This window comes from Alosa pseudoharengus, unplaced genomic scaffold (genome assembly GCF_046254945.1).
Source record: "Alosa pseudoharengus isolate Yale_2024_CS ecotype anadromous, Long Island Sound unplaced genomic scaffold, YU_APseudo_1.1 YU_APseudo_1.1_scf_8, whole genome shotgun sequence".
Classification (NCBI taxonomy): Eukaryota; Metazoa; Chordata; class Actinopteri; order Clupeiformes; family Clupeidae; genus Alosa; species Alosa pseudoharengus.
Genome location: NW_027468870.1, coordinates 15,589,188 through 15,603,194, shown reverse-complemented (window position 1 = coordinate 15,603,194; position 14,007 = coordinate 15,589,188). Strand labels below are relative to the sequence as shown.

The 14,007-nt window shown below is 41.2% G+C and overlaps 1 protein-coding gene across 3 annotated transcripts; it reads right to left on the bottom strand.

Annotated features, from left to right (window-relative positions):
• Nucleotides 1-13,973, bottom strand: coro6 (coronin 6). Of its 3 annotated transcripts, none has more exons than XM_076274499.1 (12): nucleotides 13,856-13,973; nucleotides 12,940-13,001; nucleotides 10,799-10,998; nucleotides 6,491-6,613; nucleotides 4,643-4,772; nucleotides 4,332-4,510; nucleotides 3,984-4,103; nucleotides 3,671-3,775; nucleotides 3,352-3,497; nucleotides 2,839-2,896; nucleotides 2,246-2,473; nucleotides 2-1,977 (listed from the first exon to the last, which is right to left on the bottom strand). In XM_076274499.1, the coding sequence occupies exons 2-12, from the start codon at nucleotides 12,944-12,946 to the stop codon at nucleotides 1,855-1,857; spliced, it is 1,419 nt and encodes a 472-aa protein (XP_076130614.1). In that variant the 5' UTR covers nucleotides 12,947-13,001; nucleotides 13,856-13,973; the 3' UTR covers nucleotides 2-1,854. The 3 variants fall into 3 exon arrangements, with proteins under 3 accessions (XP_076130615.1, XP_076130614.1, XP_076130613.1); XM_076274498.1 differs by having other exon boundaries at nucleotides 12,940-13,162; nucleotides 13,856-13,945; XM_076274500.1 differs by lacking the exon at nucleotides 12,940-13,001 and having other exon boundaries at nucleotides 1-1,977; nucleotides 13,856-13,900.
• Nucleotides 13,974-14,007: the final 34 nt, after the last annotated feature.

The window sequence follows — 14,007 nt, the reverse complement described above, 5'->3', positions numbered from 1 at the left end:
ATATTTGTCTTTGGTTTCGTAATTTTCAATTTTTGGTATTTTTCCATATTTAATTTTTCTTATTTTTGTATATATTTACATGTTGAAAGGCATTAGAAGACCATGTGCTGTAAGGGTATGATGGGAGGGCAAGGCACACAGCCTTGTGTCTGGGCAGCAGCCATGTAATGTGTTAGTCAGTACAGTTACGTTCGGATTGCTGCCAGTATGTAGGCACATTTTACATGTTCAAATGCACTGAACGGGATGTTTTCGAATGTCAGGATGATCTTCGAAATAATGAAAGGTGGTATTCTACCATATTACCTTCCAATAGTTCCTTACTAAAAGTAAACAAATGATACACAGATGAATATAGTTAAGGGATTATCAAAAGGGAGTGTTAAAAATATATTTTTGAGAAAATCGCACAAGATATAAAAACAACAAAATAAACCAAACAGAGCCATAGAGACATTCAACTTCACTTTTCAGATGAACTTACTTAAACACCCTTAAAAGACTAAACTCTTCTTCCAGATACTTTCAATGAAATATATGCTTGAAGCATCTAGACATTGTGCTTTTAAGTACAATTTCACAAAATGCCACTGCACATAAAAATACATATTTCGTCCAACATGTCTAAATCTTCTCTGAAGTACTTTGTCTTCCCTCTGCAACCACTTCCTGTACATGGGAAAGAAGCTTCTTCCTTTACTCTCAGAGCTCTGAAAGATTTGATGCAGAACTGGTATATTCTTCTTGTAGTCGTCTTAAAACCATTAGGGTTTAAAGCCAACCACCTTTTAATCACAGCACCATGAGTATGTGTAGGACTGTTGCCATTTTTGAAACTAAGGTTCCACGTTGAATTGTTGTTCAAAAGACACTTTAAAGCTGCAGGATGTTTTGCTGTTCAGAGTTTGCAAGCTAACTTGCTAACAGCAAACAATAGAAACAGCACAATTAGCTGTAACAAAAGCTAGTAACGCAACTCACTGACAGATTGGACATTAAGGCAAGACAACACAATTTGCAAGTTTCAAATGGCCACTTGTCACCATCACAAACACTAAAAATGACATAATTGTCACTTTAAAGCAGATATCTATGCTAGCTTATGTGTTCTAATTATCACTTTCAAGACTTCTACTGTGAGAGCCAGATGAAGAGCGTTCTATCCCCCACCTTAAAGTCCACATCCCATCACCGTTCTCATAGCATAACAACACTGCTTAGTGATCACCAAAGCAGTATGCCATGCAGCAATTCACTAAGGATCCCAGCGCTCTCCACTCATATTTGGTTTAGTCTTGTGCTCTTAATCAGTCGATGATCCTTTAAAGCTCATTGTGTATGAAAATGCAGATATGTATACATTACAATTCCTTAATGTGCAAAAAAGAGCCTGCCAAGCTCAGGCAATGTGAGTTTCTAGGTGTGGTGAGGTGTGTTGGCGCGACAGCTCAGTAAAGCTCAATTAGCTTACGGGCACTAGCCCTTCTAGCCTCTTTTATGATTTGCTGACTGTAGGGTTCCACAGATTCCTAATACTGATGTTTTATGTATTGTTTGGTTTGTTTGTATTATTAGATTTTTTCTCTATTATTGTGTTAAATGCTCCACATGTAAAGCACTTTGAGATGCTATAATAAAGCTTATTATTATTATTATTATTATTATTATACAGATGGGGATATTTTTAAGTGCAAAAGAGGGAGCTAATGACAATGACTTTGTGACAGTGATTTTCTCTCTGAGGGCAGGCTTAGTGGGAAACCGTGGTGTGGGAATTGGTGTGTGTGTGGGGGAGTGTCGATGGCCGTTAGGGGCTGTTGGGGACTGTTCGGGGGCAGGGGGTTGCGGGGGGTGTCAGACTGTGCCATTGGTGTACTGTGACAGCTTATTCTCTAAGTCACAGATTCGGTTCTCCTGATCAATCACTGTGGCCTTGAGGCTTTGAATCTCCTCCAGTAGCTTCTCCAACAATTCAGGCTAAAGAGGAGAGATAGAGAGAAGAAGAGAAGAAGAGGAGAGATAGAGAGAAGAAGAGGAAGAGAGGAAGAAACAAAAGACGGAATGATAATGAGAGGATGAAGTGAAAGATGGCAGAGACAAGGGTCAAGAGGTGGAAGGAGAAAAAATAGACAGTCAGGGGATCGCATGGTGAGAAAAGAGGAAGTAGAAAAAGGTTGTAAAGACAAGCGGAAGAAAGGAAACTGTAAGGCGTGCAGTGGGAATGACTAAAGGAGAGGGAAGTTACCGGCAAGTTGCTCCCATCACAGGTAGACACGCTCCGGCGAGTAGTTGGCCTGGAGTCTAGAACGTTCTTCTTCATGACCTTGAGCTCCCTGCTCTTCGGGGGGACATAGCCATCCCTCATGGACACCAGGATGGGGTCCTCGTCCCTCCCCTCTAGCCACTCCTCCGGCTCCACGGCCGGGTCAGGGCCTGCCGTGTCGGGGTACAGGTCATCCTGGAAGAGATCCGACTGCAGGACAAAAGACAGTTAGCAGGCATGTAAACACGTTGCTTATAAATGTTTACATGACAAAGCAGAATTAAGGTATATACAATATAGAATTATGTCATTGTGACTGTGATTATTTGAGTCTTCAGTTGGGACTTTGATGAGTTGTACACTTAATATTAGCAAGGGCTATTAAAGACAAATATCTGACTTAAGAGTCTTATATTTCAAATCCCAAATTCTTGGCTTAACAACATTTAGTTTGTGTTTTTGCATAAGCTCTTTTAAAATATGTCACCAAGCAAACTGATGTAAACAGATGTATTGATCTCAGTATTGTCTATTTCTGGTGTTGACGACGCCGCTGCGACTCTAACTGCACTCACCTTCCTGGGAACAGTCATCATGATGGGCTCACACTTCCTCTCATGGAGTTTATATAACCTGCACAGCAAGAGGGGGGGAGGGGGCAGAGCGTGAATAAGCCTTCTCTTTCCCTACACATCACTATCAATTAAACAGCTCAATCGTAAAGACTGATAACATTTTCACTACTGTAAGTAGCTTCAGAAGAGACCTGATAACTTCTACAGCTAAAGAGTAAGTCTTTGGCACAGTGTAATGCATGTTATATCAAATACCCATGTTTGCCTTACAACACATTATCCACCATCATATTGAACACTGAAAAAAATTAAACAGTAGGCCTGAAACGTCATCCTGAGATCTGAAACTGGTAACTAGCGTTTACCTCTGCAGCAGTAAGCTTAATTCCAAAGCCCAATAAACACATTATAATGCAATGAAACTAGCTGCCATGGGCTCATACTTAAAGTGGCTTTGACTCCCTGATCTAGTTGTGGATATGAGGCCTGTGAGGGTCAAGGACAAGGTCCCACCTGGCAATCTCACACTTGCTGACGTCCACCCCTCTCTTGGGCATGAAGCCCATGCCACGCTGAGGCTCCTTGCTACTGAAGGTGCTGAGGTAGTGCACATACGGGGACTCGTCTGTGATCTCAAAATAACGAATGCTACTGTCACCCTGACAGACAGACAGAGGGAGAGAGTAAGAAAATAATTAATGCATGAACATGAACTGGAAAAGAACAAGAGCATGGAAAAAAAGATCCGAATTACACAGTAACATCTATGGTTAGGCCTATTTATGATTTAAAGATGAAAAGGGTGGTGGGGATATTGATGCAAGTAACATACCTTTCCACAAAGATATACCAGGTTGGTGTCTGGATCATAGAATGGCAACAACACCCCGTTACTGGTGTCCAACTCCAATAGTGCAATGGGCTCTTCAAAATTTGTCTTAACAAAGCAAAAGGTAAGAAGACATTGTTTAGATAACTGTGTAGTCCAATTTTTAATATTAACTATTTGTAAGTACAATTGTAAGAAGCTGCTTACAATATAACTATCAAAGTATTTCTGATTCTACACCATTTTGTAAACAAATGAAATGACTCCTTGTGTGATTGAGGTACATATGCTGTATGATGGAGCTGTGTAGATGTACCGGATCCCATAAGCCCAGCTCCCTCTGACTCATCCTGGTGAAGCCCGTGGTGAAGATGTTGCCCTCCCTGGTGAAGATGGCACGCATCGGCCGGATTCCCTCATGAGGTGCCAATCTCTCCTGAGGATGTAAAGAAGAATCACAAACAGTGTATCAGACATACAATGCCCATTAGTAGTTCCATAAACAGATGACACTAGTAGTACCACAAACAGACATTCAAACATTACAAATGGCCATAATGTAGAATTGCGACTAATCAAACCATGGCAGCTGTTGTTTTCATTCCTTGTCATCAAGTTGTCCAACCATCCCATTCTCCTCTCCAACATCCCACTGTCCACTTACCGCCACGACCTCCCTCTTGCGCGGGTCACACACGCGGAGCCGGCGGTCCTTGCAGGTGGTGCAGAAGAGGCTGCCGTTGCGGTTCCAGCTGACGTTGTAGATGAGGTCCGGGTGGTCTTCCATGGAGACGAGGGGCTCGCCCGTGCCCACGTTCCAGATGATGATCAGGTTATCACTGCCTGCCAGCGCGGGGGAGGCACACGCACAGAGAGGTTGGCATACAGCATTTCGACAAGGCTAAAAATAACAGCGTGGTGTCAGTTTGAGGTGATAGAGCGGGAGGAGGATGAGTGTGTGTGATGCGTGCCTACCAGCAGTGAGGAGGATGTTACGGGCAGTAGGGTGCCAGGTCACGATGCCCACGCGCTTGGAGTGGCCCTCCAAAACCACGATGGGATCCGATATGGGGCGGGAAGGAGTGTGATCAGGGATCTGCCAAACCTGCACAAGCACAAAGAGCAAAAATGTACAAAAAAATCAAAACAAACCGAAAAACTTCCTTTAGATCTTGTATTTCTACACACAGCATTACTGCAGTGGTGACTAAGGAGACATGTTGCTCTTGTGTTATGTTACCATGACGCTTGTAAACAAAGAAAAAACCTGGGTACTGAAAAAGAAAAAAAAACCTGGGTACTGGCCCACACATTCAATTGAATACTGTAAATAATAATATCAGATATCTATACAGGGAACAGAAGACACGATTACACAAAGTCCAAGTAACAAGAAAGAGAGCAGTGAGTGAGGGTGAGAATAGAGAGAAAGCTGAACATGACCATGGGTGGAGTGACAACTCTCTCCCACACACAACCACAGTTCTGGAGTTGGTGCTGGAGACACATGTCAATGACTAAGCCATACACTACCCAAACAGACCATGAATTACGAGGTGAGACCATTGCTGAAATGGGGTTGTCGTTCGAGAGGCTTTAAACGTTATCATCATCCATTTAGCAGGAATATGATGTAGGCTGCTGAACAAGTTTTTTTAATCTAATGTTTGATGTAGACCTCACTCAAACGAAACAGTAGAGAAAAGAAAAAAAAAGAAATAAGAATATACATTTTTGGCCAGACTGAACACTTGCACAGAAGTAACTACCACAGATTTCAGCTGAGCAAAAACTCAAAATTGAACAGTTTAGAACAGGATATAACACATGCATTTCAGGCGACTAAATTCTCCTTCTAGCTTTGACTATGACTTCGACTATGAATAAAGTAATGATCATGACTCCATTTTGCTGGGTTGATGTTTCTCTTCTCTAACAACAGCACAGACGGACAGTCAATCTTTCCATGGAGTACAGGAATAGGTTAACAGCTGCAGCTTCGCCCAGTACAGTAGGCCCAGTACTCAAATCAAAACAACACACTATTAGGTTACAAGGGGCCTTGTTTGCAAATACTATATAATACTACATAAAAAAAGCTAAAATGCATACTAAGCATATCTTAAGCGTGTCATACTTAGCATGCGTGTCACACACTCTGATTTCACCCATACTATTATTCCCACACATTTTCTTTTCCATATCATCCATCCATACTATTATTCCCACATACATTTTCTTGCAGGGTTTACTATTTCCAAAATGAATTAGTAGTGTGAATAGTGTTGCCAGATTAATATTCTCTCAACTGTAAAATCTAAGTACAATGTACCCATACTCAGCCATGGTCTGTGTATGTGCCTGTATAAGGACTGCAGTCCAGGATGTTGCCTTGCTCTGCTCTAAGTCTCATCTGCCTTTGGGGGATTCTGTCTGCCATTCTATTGGTCTGTTGAGGAACGCAGCCTAGCTAGCTAGATGAACAAACACGTGTCGTTTCCAGGAGTCACGCCCTCATCGCTGCAGCCCGACTTACCAGGGACAGTTGGTCAGTGATGACTGAGGAAGCACATGTCTCCTCCTCAAACAATAAACACCCTGTGCTTCTGCTGGGCGATTTCCAAGCGTTATCGACAAGTGGGCATTGAGCAGCAAAACAGCTGTTCTCAACCATTCAGCAGTAACCAAAAGCATGGTGATCGCTATTTTAATAAAAAGCTTAAAACAGCAAAGTGGCCATCTTTTTGCAAATGAACCTGGAAAAAAAAAACTTTTCAAATACTCCACCTTTTAACTGAGTTAGAAACAGCATGGTCGACTTACCATAGCAGTACAATCGTCAGAGCCACTGGCCACTATGTTGTCATTGTGGGGACACCAGTCAATGTCCAAGACGGGGCCTGAGTGGCCAACCACCATGGGGTAGCTCTTGTCCACACGCCCGACCTGTTACATACAGCATTACATGGGTCTGTTAACAGATTTCCAGTGCTCATATTGGTAAAGTATGTAAAGTTCTATGTGGGTCATTCTGTGTCAAATCAGATAATGTTGTTGCTGGACCGTCTTAGATTTTGTCTTTAGCAAGAATGGGTTCCAAAACCAAGGCCTGTAAAATATTTCTGTTCAAATCTTATGTCTTATTATTTTCAGCTCTTGAAATTACCTGTTTTACAGCCTGAAAATCACATTATCTGGGAAGCAATGTTTGGACATTAATATAATGAAAAGTATTATCATACTGTAGGCAGGCCAAACTTTGCAAGGTGGAAGACAAACATGTTCTCAGTATGACTGAGGCATTAGGTTTGTATGGCATTCTCACTGATTTTCTACAAAGCCCTAGATTTGGAAAAAAGTGCAAAAAGAGTTACATTAAGGGCCCTATTTTGGCGATCTAAAACTCAGCGCATAGAGTATTCTTATCACGGCGCAAAGTTTATTCCTATCTTACACTCCAATTTTTTGCCATGCCCTTCTCTTTTATTACACGATGTGCCCAGGGGTGTGGCAATTAACAACATAAGGTGTGGTCTGGCACATGATCTAAAAATCGCTATTTTACGCCATTCAAAAAGCATTACACCACCAAGTGGACCAAGAAAAACCTGGTGCATATGAAGCACAGCTGAAGACGCAGTCACGAGATGTAAGCAGCAACTCCTCTGCAGGATAAATGTCTGTAAGTTTTTCGTTCAGTCATTCGAACATTATTGGGGTAAGTGTTGCTATTTTCAGGCTATGTTTTCTATGGTAACCCATTGTCAGTCAATAGTGAAAGTAATTAACTGTGTATAACTGTTTTGTTGTTGACTATGACACCACGGTGAAGTTAGTTTCACGTTGCCTATGAGTTCAAATAATAGACGAGTGCAGATGCGTGTAGGCTATACTCTGCTAGGTTTTAGTAAAGCATGGTTTAGTGGAATACCTGTTCCATACGGTCTCGCTGACTATCAAAATACCGACGCGTTTTTTGAGGTTGCGCTGCTTGCTGTTAAAGGGAATGACAGATGTCATTTTCATTCATTTAAAGGATGATACGCCCAAAACACACCCATGACTGATTAAGAAACATAAGACCAAACTTTTTGCGCCAGGCGCCCGACGTTTGATAACAAAACCACCCCTAATGTGGAATGGACAAACCCCTACATTTATTTAAGCTATTCACCAGTGACCATGCGTTTTAGATCGCCAAGATAGGGCCCTAAGGGTAGTATAAACTTTTTGTAATCAATCAATCATTATTTTTCTCTTTACATACTATATTTTATTGATGTTCTACCAATATTTGAGTTCTCCACATATAATGGGCTTGAAGATTTTAATGATTAAACAAGGGGAGGTTGTGTTTTTCAGTAATTTATAGGATTAAAATGGTATGTGGGGTAACTAGTAGGCACTTGAAAATCTATGTGAAAGTAGCTCAGAGTATAGGCATTTAGTGTACTAAGTGCCAATGTTGTACCATATATAAGTAAATAGAGTCAGAATCATTGTTTTGCCTCAAGGACAAGACTGAAAATGCATAGGTATACAATGTAACCAAGTAAGTGTATTTATGTATAAATAAAACATGGTACATCATTGGCATTATACACAAATAAACTGAGCTATTCCCACATTGATCTTCCCACATACCATTTTAGACCTATGAACATTCCCAAAAAATGCATTCACACCTTGTTTTATCCTTAATATATTCATGTGCATTTGTTGCAGAGACTTCAAATATTGGCTCAACATTAATAAAGTATTGTATTTGCAGACAAAATAATGATTGGTGTCATGAGGATACAAAAAAATGAGTTTCAGTAACCGGCCTTATATGAAACTAATGGACATGCAGTACAAACTTTTAACGGTCCAATAATACTGAGAACATGTCTGTCTTCCACCCTACAAAGTTTGGGGAGGCTAGGAATAATACTTTTCATTATATTAATGCCCAAACAATGCCTCCAAGGTAAGGCATTTCTGAGAGTGTCAAATGATACAAAATCAAGGGTGAAAAAATGTGTGAAAACATATTTAACAGGCCTTAGTTTTGGGACCTAAATACCGTATTAGGTAGAAATCTGAGACAGTGCAGCACCCATTTTCCATGATTTTGTCTGATTTGACATGGAATGACCCATGTACATTTTTATAGTAGGCTATATTTTATATTTTATAGTATAATAACAGTGTTAGCACAAAAATGTATGTCCCCTTTGATGTACAGTTACATAGCAGAAACCATGTCTTATGCAAGTATTGTGCACAAAAGTGCAATTCTGAAATGTTTTAAACAGACCTTTTGCATATGGATGCATACACTTGTTTGAAAAAAGAATGCAACACTGTTAAAAACTAAATGAGGTTAGAAACAGATGAGGTTCGACAGAGTTGAACTGAACAAAATCTTGGAAAAAAGTCCTCTCAGCTCACTAGACAAGATGGGTTACCATGGTGAAACCTGGACAGTGGTGCAGGATATAACGCACATACTCAAGCATTCTAGATTCAATAACATGAAGTCATTGGCAGCAGTCACGGGGTTGCAATCTTACAGTGGTATATTAAGATGGCACTGCCACATGTTCCACCTGAAGGAATCCAAGCCTAGCGCCTTTCAACAGACTGCCATGATTACCCTGGCCAGTGATGTAATGGTCACTCTATTCAGCCAATTCCTGTTTAGTCAGTGTGAACACATGTCAGCTCCTTCTCCACAACAGCCGCGTCCTCCTCTTGCCTCGCCAACACCATCTCCCAATACCAACCCCCACCTCTTCTCTTTCCCCCCTCTCCAAACCAACCACCCCCCTCCCATAGCCACTCCCCTCCCAGCAACCCCCGAGTGTGTATTTATAACCCCATGACGAGGCGATGAAAGGGGAGTTTTTCTTTTGGCTGGCAAGTGACTCTATGCAGGAGAGGAGAGATGGCAAGTGGGGGTATTTATAGCAGGTCTGTCCAGGCCCTGTAATGTATGCCTGTGTCCCTCATGGCGAAGATGGCACTGCAATGATAAAGCCCCTTCACACTTGTTTGCCCGCAAAATGGAAACTGTGAAGAGGATGGACTGGCAAGCAGCCAGTTGTCAAACCATTACCAGAGATGGATCAGCACATTTGCACAAGTCGGAGGATCTATTTCCATAATAAATTGATGTAAATGGTGGCTGTGAGACTGAATACATCATCTACGTGTAATTACTGTCCTCTGATTATATAGGTCTGAGGGGAGTCCATATGCATGGAGTCACATGTAGGGGCATCCCGACAAATGAGGTAAAAATGGACTGTGAATATCCTCAGTTTAAATCTGTTTCTTCATCACTTTACATGGGCATGGTCAAATAGTGGCTATTGTAAGATAGGTGCCATTTCTAAATATGGGGAAATGGCCTATGTTTCTTGTTGCCATTCTCGCTCTGCATCATGTATGATGAGGGGATTTTCCTAACCCAGTCAGTAAGGACAGACACCCTGCTCACCCTTTCTCTAGGGGGTCCTCTCCCTCCCAGTGCCCCAAAAAGAGGGAAACTAGAAGCTCAGTTGGAGGAGGGGTGTTCTGGGTACTGGGATGAACTAGGACTAGGGTGAACTTGTTGACATCAATGTGCAATGTTCCCATGCCAACAGGAGATTTAGATTTAGCAACACTTCACAACAAATATTGAATATTATAACTTCTTCAGGGACGCTCAATGCACTTCTTGGACCGTTAATGGAGGTAGTGAACTTCGCAAGACATGGTGAGACATCACATCCCACCAACCTTAATTCTAGAGAGATTACTTGTGTCATGGATATGGGCCAATGGCAAATGACCATTAGAATAAGAAATACAATATCCACTCAGTAGATTTCACATTCCAGTAGTAATAGTTTAACAGGAGCAACAATGTTCTGAGTTTGGCTTTTATTTCCAGGCATCTCTGAGTCATCGGCACGGAAGTTTGAAACATTGCTGCTGTTGTTGAACTATTTCCCAGGGAATGTTCAAACCAAGGCACAAGCCTTGTATTTTACTCCATGCATGGAGTATGGCTGTATGGTCCCACCAAGCAAAGTCAAATATCCATATCCATCGAATATCCAAAAGTTATATCCAATATCCATCTATCAATTCCATGCTCACCTTAGAGAGAGGTAGAACCAGGAAGGAACCCCCTCCGCTGGATTCCACAATGATGGCGAGAAATTTGGGGTTGACGGCACAGAAGGAGCTGTCCCACGTCACCTTGGAAACACGAATGTCATCGTAGCTTTGCTCTGCTTTCGCTGATTGGCCGAAAACATGACGGAATTTACTTGTGCGCACGATGCTGCGACTCATTGCTAGAGGAAGAGAGAGGACATTAGGATAAAAACACAATTCAGTGATCAAAACTCATTTTCCCTTTAAACTCCTGTATCACAGCAAAGTACCATGTACAGTATTTCAAAGTAAAATATCTATAAATTATGTTATTTCCTTATTAATGTCGAAAGCATTTTCAAGTTTTGACAGCAATCAAAGCAATTCAATCTCTTACGGGACGGGTCATGTGTTGTAAGAAGAAGTCTACATATCTCCAATTTGTTAAGCTTATTTAAAGCCAAAGGCAGCAGTCATCGTCAAGGCTGCTAATTAAGACCTTGCGTATCATAAAACACTACACGGCCCTTTTTCGCAGCCTCCTCAGGGGGGTCAAGTCATGTCAGTTTTATTTGAATGCCAGCCCTCCTCCATCCAGAGCTTCCCTCTCGGAGTGTCCTCCTGCCTGACTTGGAGAGTTAGTGTGCCTACACATCCAACGTCGTTAGCAGCCTGTCATGGTAAAGAGACTAGAGCATATGCCACTCAACAGTACTGCATATTGATGAATACAATGCTCTCAGGAAAACATCAATTAACATTTTATCTTTTCTTGCCTCTCTCTCATTTGGCACTGTTCAGTTCAACAGTACTGTAGACTGGTGAATAAGCTGGGTAATAACCTATGGAGCTGAGGGAATCACCAATCAGTATTTTAACCATTCATGTCTGTCTCTCGTTTGGCATTGTTCATTTTAATCTCATGATGTCTGCCTCGGACTCAACGAATGGTCTGAATGCAACCAACAAATCTTTGTCAGTGTAAATTTCAATCTTATGAATTACTGCCACAACTAGGTAAGAAGCCCATATTCCTAGAGACTTAGAGAATACATCCTGTAATGATGTGGCTTTGTTGTTGATGAGGAATATTGTATTACCCCACAGTCAGAGAGAGAGAGAGAGAGAGAGAGAGAGAGAGAGAGATTGTATAAGACATATAGAAAGGCGAATACTGTAGAGAATATTTGGTCAAAAGCACAGTCAAAGCCTTTGTGCATATCAAGATTTGTGGTCTTTCATTTTGCTTTCAAAATGATTTCAGACTTCTGTTTTGTCCCACCATCTGTCTTAAATAGTATACATGTATGCATGTCTTCAATGCCTTCTTTGATGACAAATAATCTAAAAAGTAATATTCATAGTTGTTGACATTTGACACTTGTTCATTTAGAAAATGAGTGTCTTTATATACTTGGAACATCTAAAGCAGGTGTTAAACACTGCTGAGTAGATAGACATCAAAGACAGAATTGAAACTATTTCCTTCTACTCAACAGGTATTTAATATTGCCCATGTCAAACTTGGTGCTCAATTATTCCATTATTTATTGATAAGATCAAAATGATTATTTATCATGTTACCATGACACTGTGATGCTTGTAACATTTTTGAATGAGTTGTTCACACTAAACACTTTGAACATGTGTCATTCATTACAATCAACATCAATATACCTGGAAGCTTGGTCAAAGGGGAGTGTCATAACTGAACATATTCTTAACATTTCTGAAGCTTTCCAGTGTTTATTCACTTGACCACTGAAAGTTGTATTACTTTTAGTGCAGCAGGTCATTTCTGTTATAGGCCTTCTATATTAGCCTACTGTCAATGCATGGTAATGTTGACATCTGTTATATTGTAGGGTTTACTGTTATCATGCCATGCCAGGTTGTTCAAGTGTGCTATTGTTATTCTGAGAGACTGACAAGGCAGATGATAGCCACTATTAAAAACAGAAGGAACAAAAATACTAGGCCAATTGTCTCCGACAAAACCCACACACAAGCGAACATCCAACAGAGGGTTAACACATGTCCATAATGTTATCAAACATTATCAGTGTTAACAAATCAGTTATAGCCTACATTACCACAGAGTACAGTTTGATGAAGTAGCCTATGAAAAACTGAGTGTTCACCTGACATGTTGATGTTTTCAATCTGTTGCCTGGGGGAAGAATTCAGTCGCGTAGCTGACTGCCTATTTGCAGAAATTGCATCGAGTTAGTAATCCCACCAGGCGGAGAAAGACCTGATTGAGCACCCTGCAACACAACACAGTCGATGTCCTTCGACCATTGTGCACGTGCCTCGCCTATTTTAATTCAGATAGACCTCAATGGATAATTCGAGATTCCATTTCTGAAAATTGACAATGAAAAAAAAAATCAAACTGACATTCATGTGAGCCAAGGGAAAGGGGGGTATCAACACCAACACTATAAATCTGGACAATGACATAGGCTAGTAGCCTAAAGATAAATAGGCTTTCCAATACAAACAGTCCCCGTTAAGAGACACTTTGCGGTCGGTCTATATGCGATACCCACTGACCCTCAAAACGCAACAGAGTTTGATCAGAATGCTTGTTAACGAAGTATCGAGAGCTGAGGGCCCCTAAAACGCGCATGGCTCTCGAGACAGAAAGAATGACACGGCCACTTTCCTAATATAGTCATGTCAAACTGCCCCAGACACACTCCCCCTGCGTGCCCCTGAGTCCAAAATTATTCCCGAATTGAAAAAGTCATAGAAATAAGTCGTGATTTTCATGTAACAGACTCCTCAATGACCGACCGATACCCGTAATTACCTACGGTCACTAAACACATTTATATCCATACGTCCAAATGCATAACGGTTTACTCATTGTGCTCATCATTAGATATATAGGCTACTGTTCTGGGCAACGACAGTAGGCTAATACAAGTGCGCGAGATCTATTCTCAACACGTAAACAATTGAAATAGCCTGCTGAGGTAACAGCAGTGCAATAATGTAAAGACACTCCGATTATACAACTCCAGTCATATTCGCGCACATAATGTTACTCACCTCCGATTTAAGGAGTGCGTTTGTGGCGTTTCTCGTTCTCCCCCTTCCCAGCTTTGTCTGGTAGTCTAGAAACCCACCTCGGTCGTGAATATTCCCCCGTATTCCAATTTAGTTAACTTGGTGTGGACTTACAGGAGTGGTGCTAGACCTAT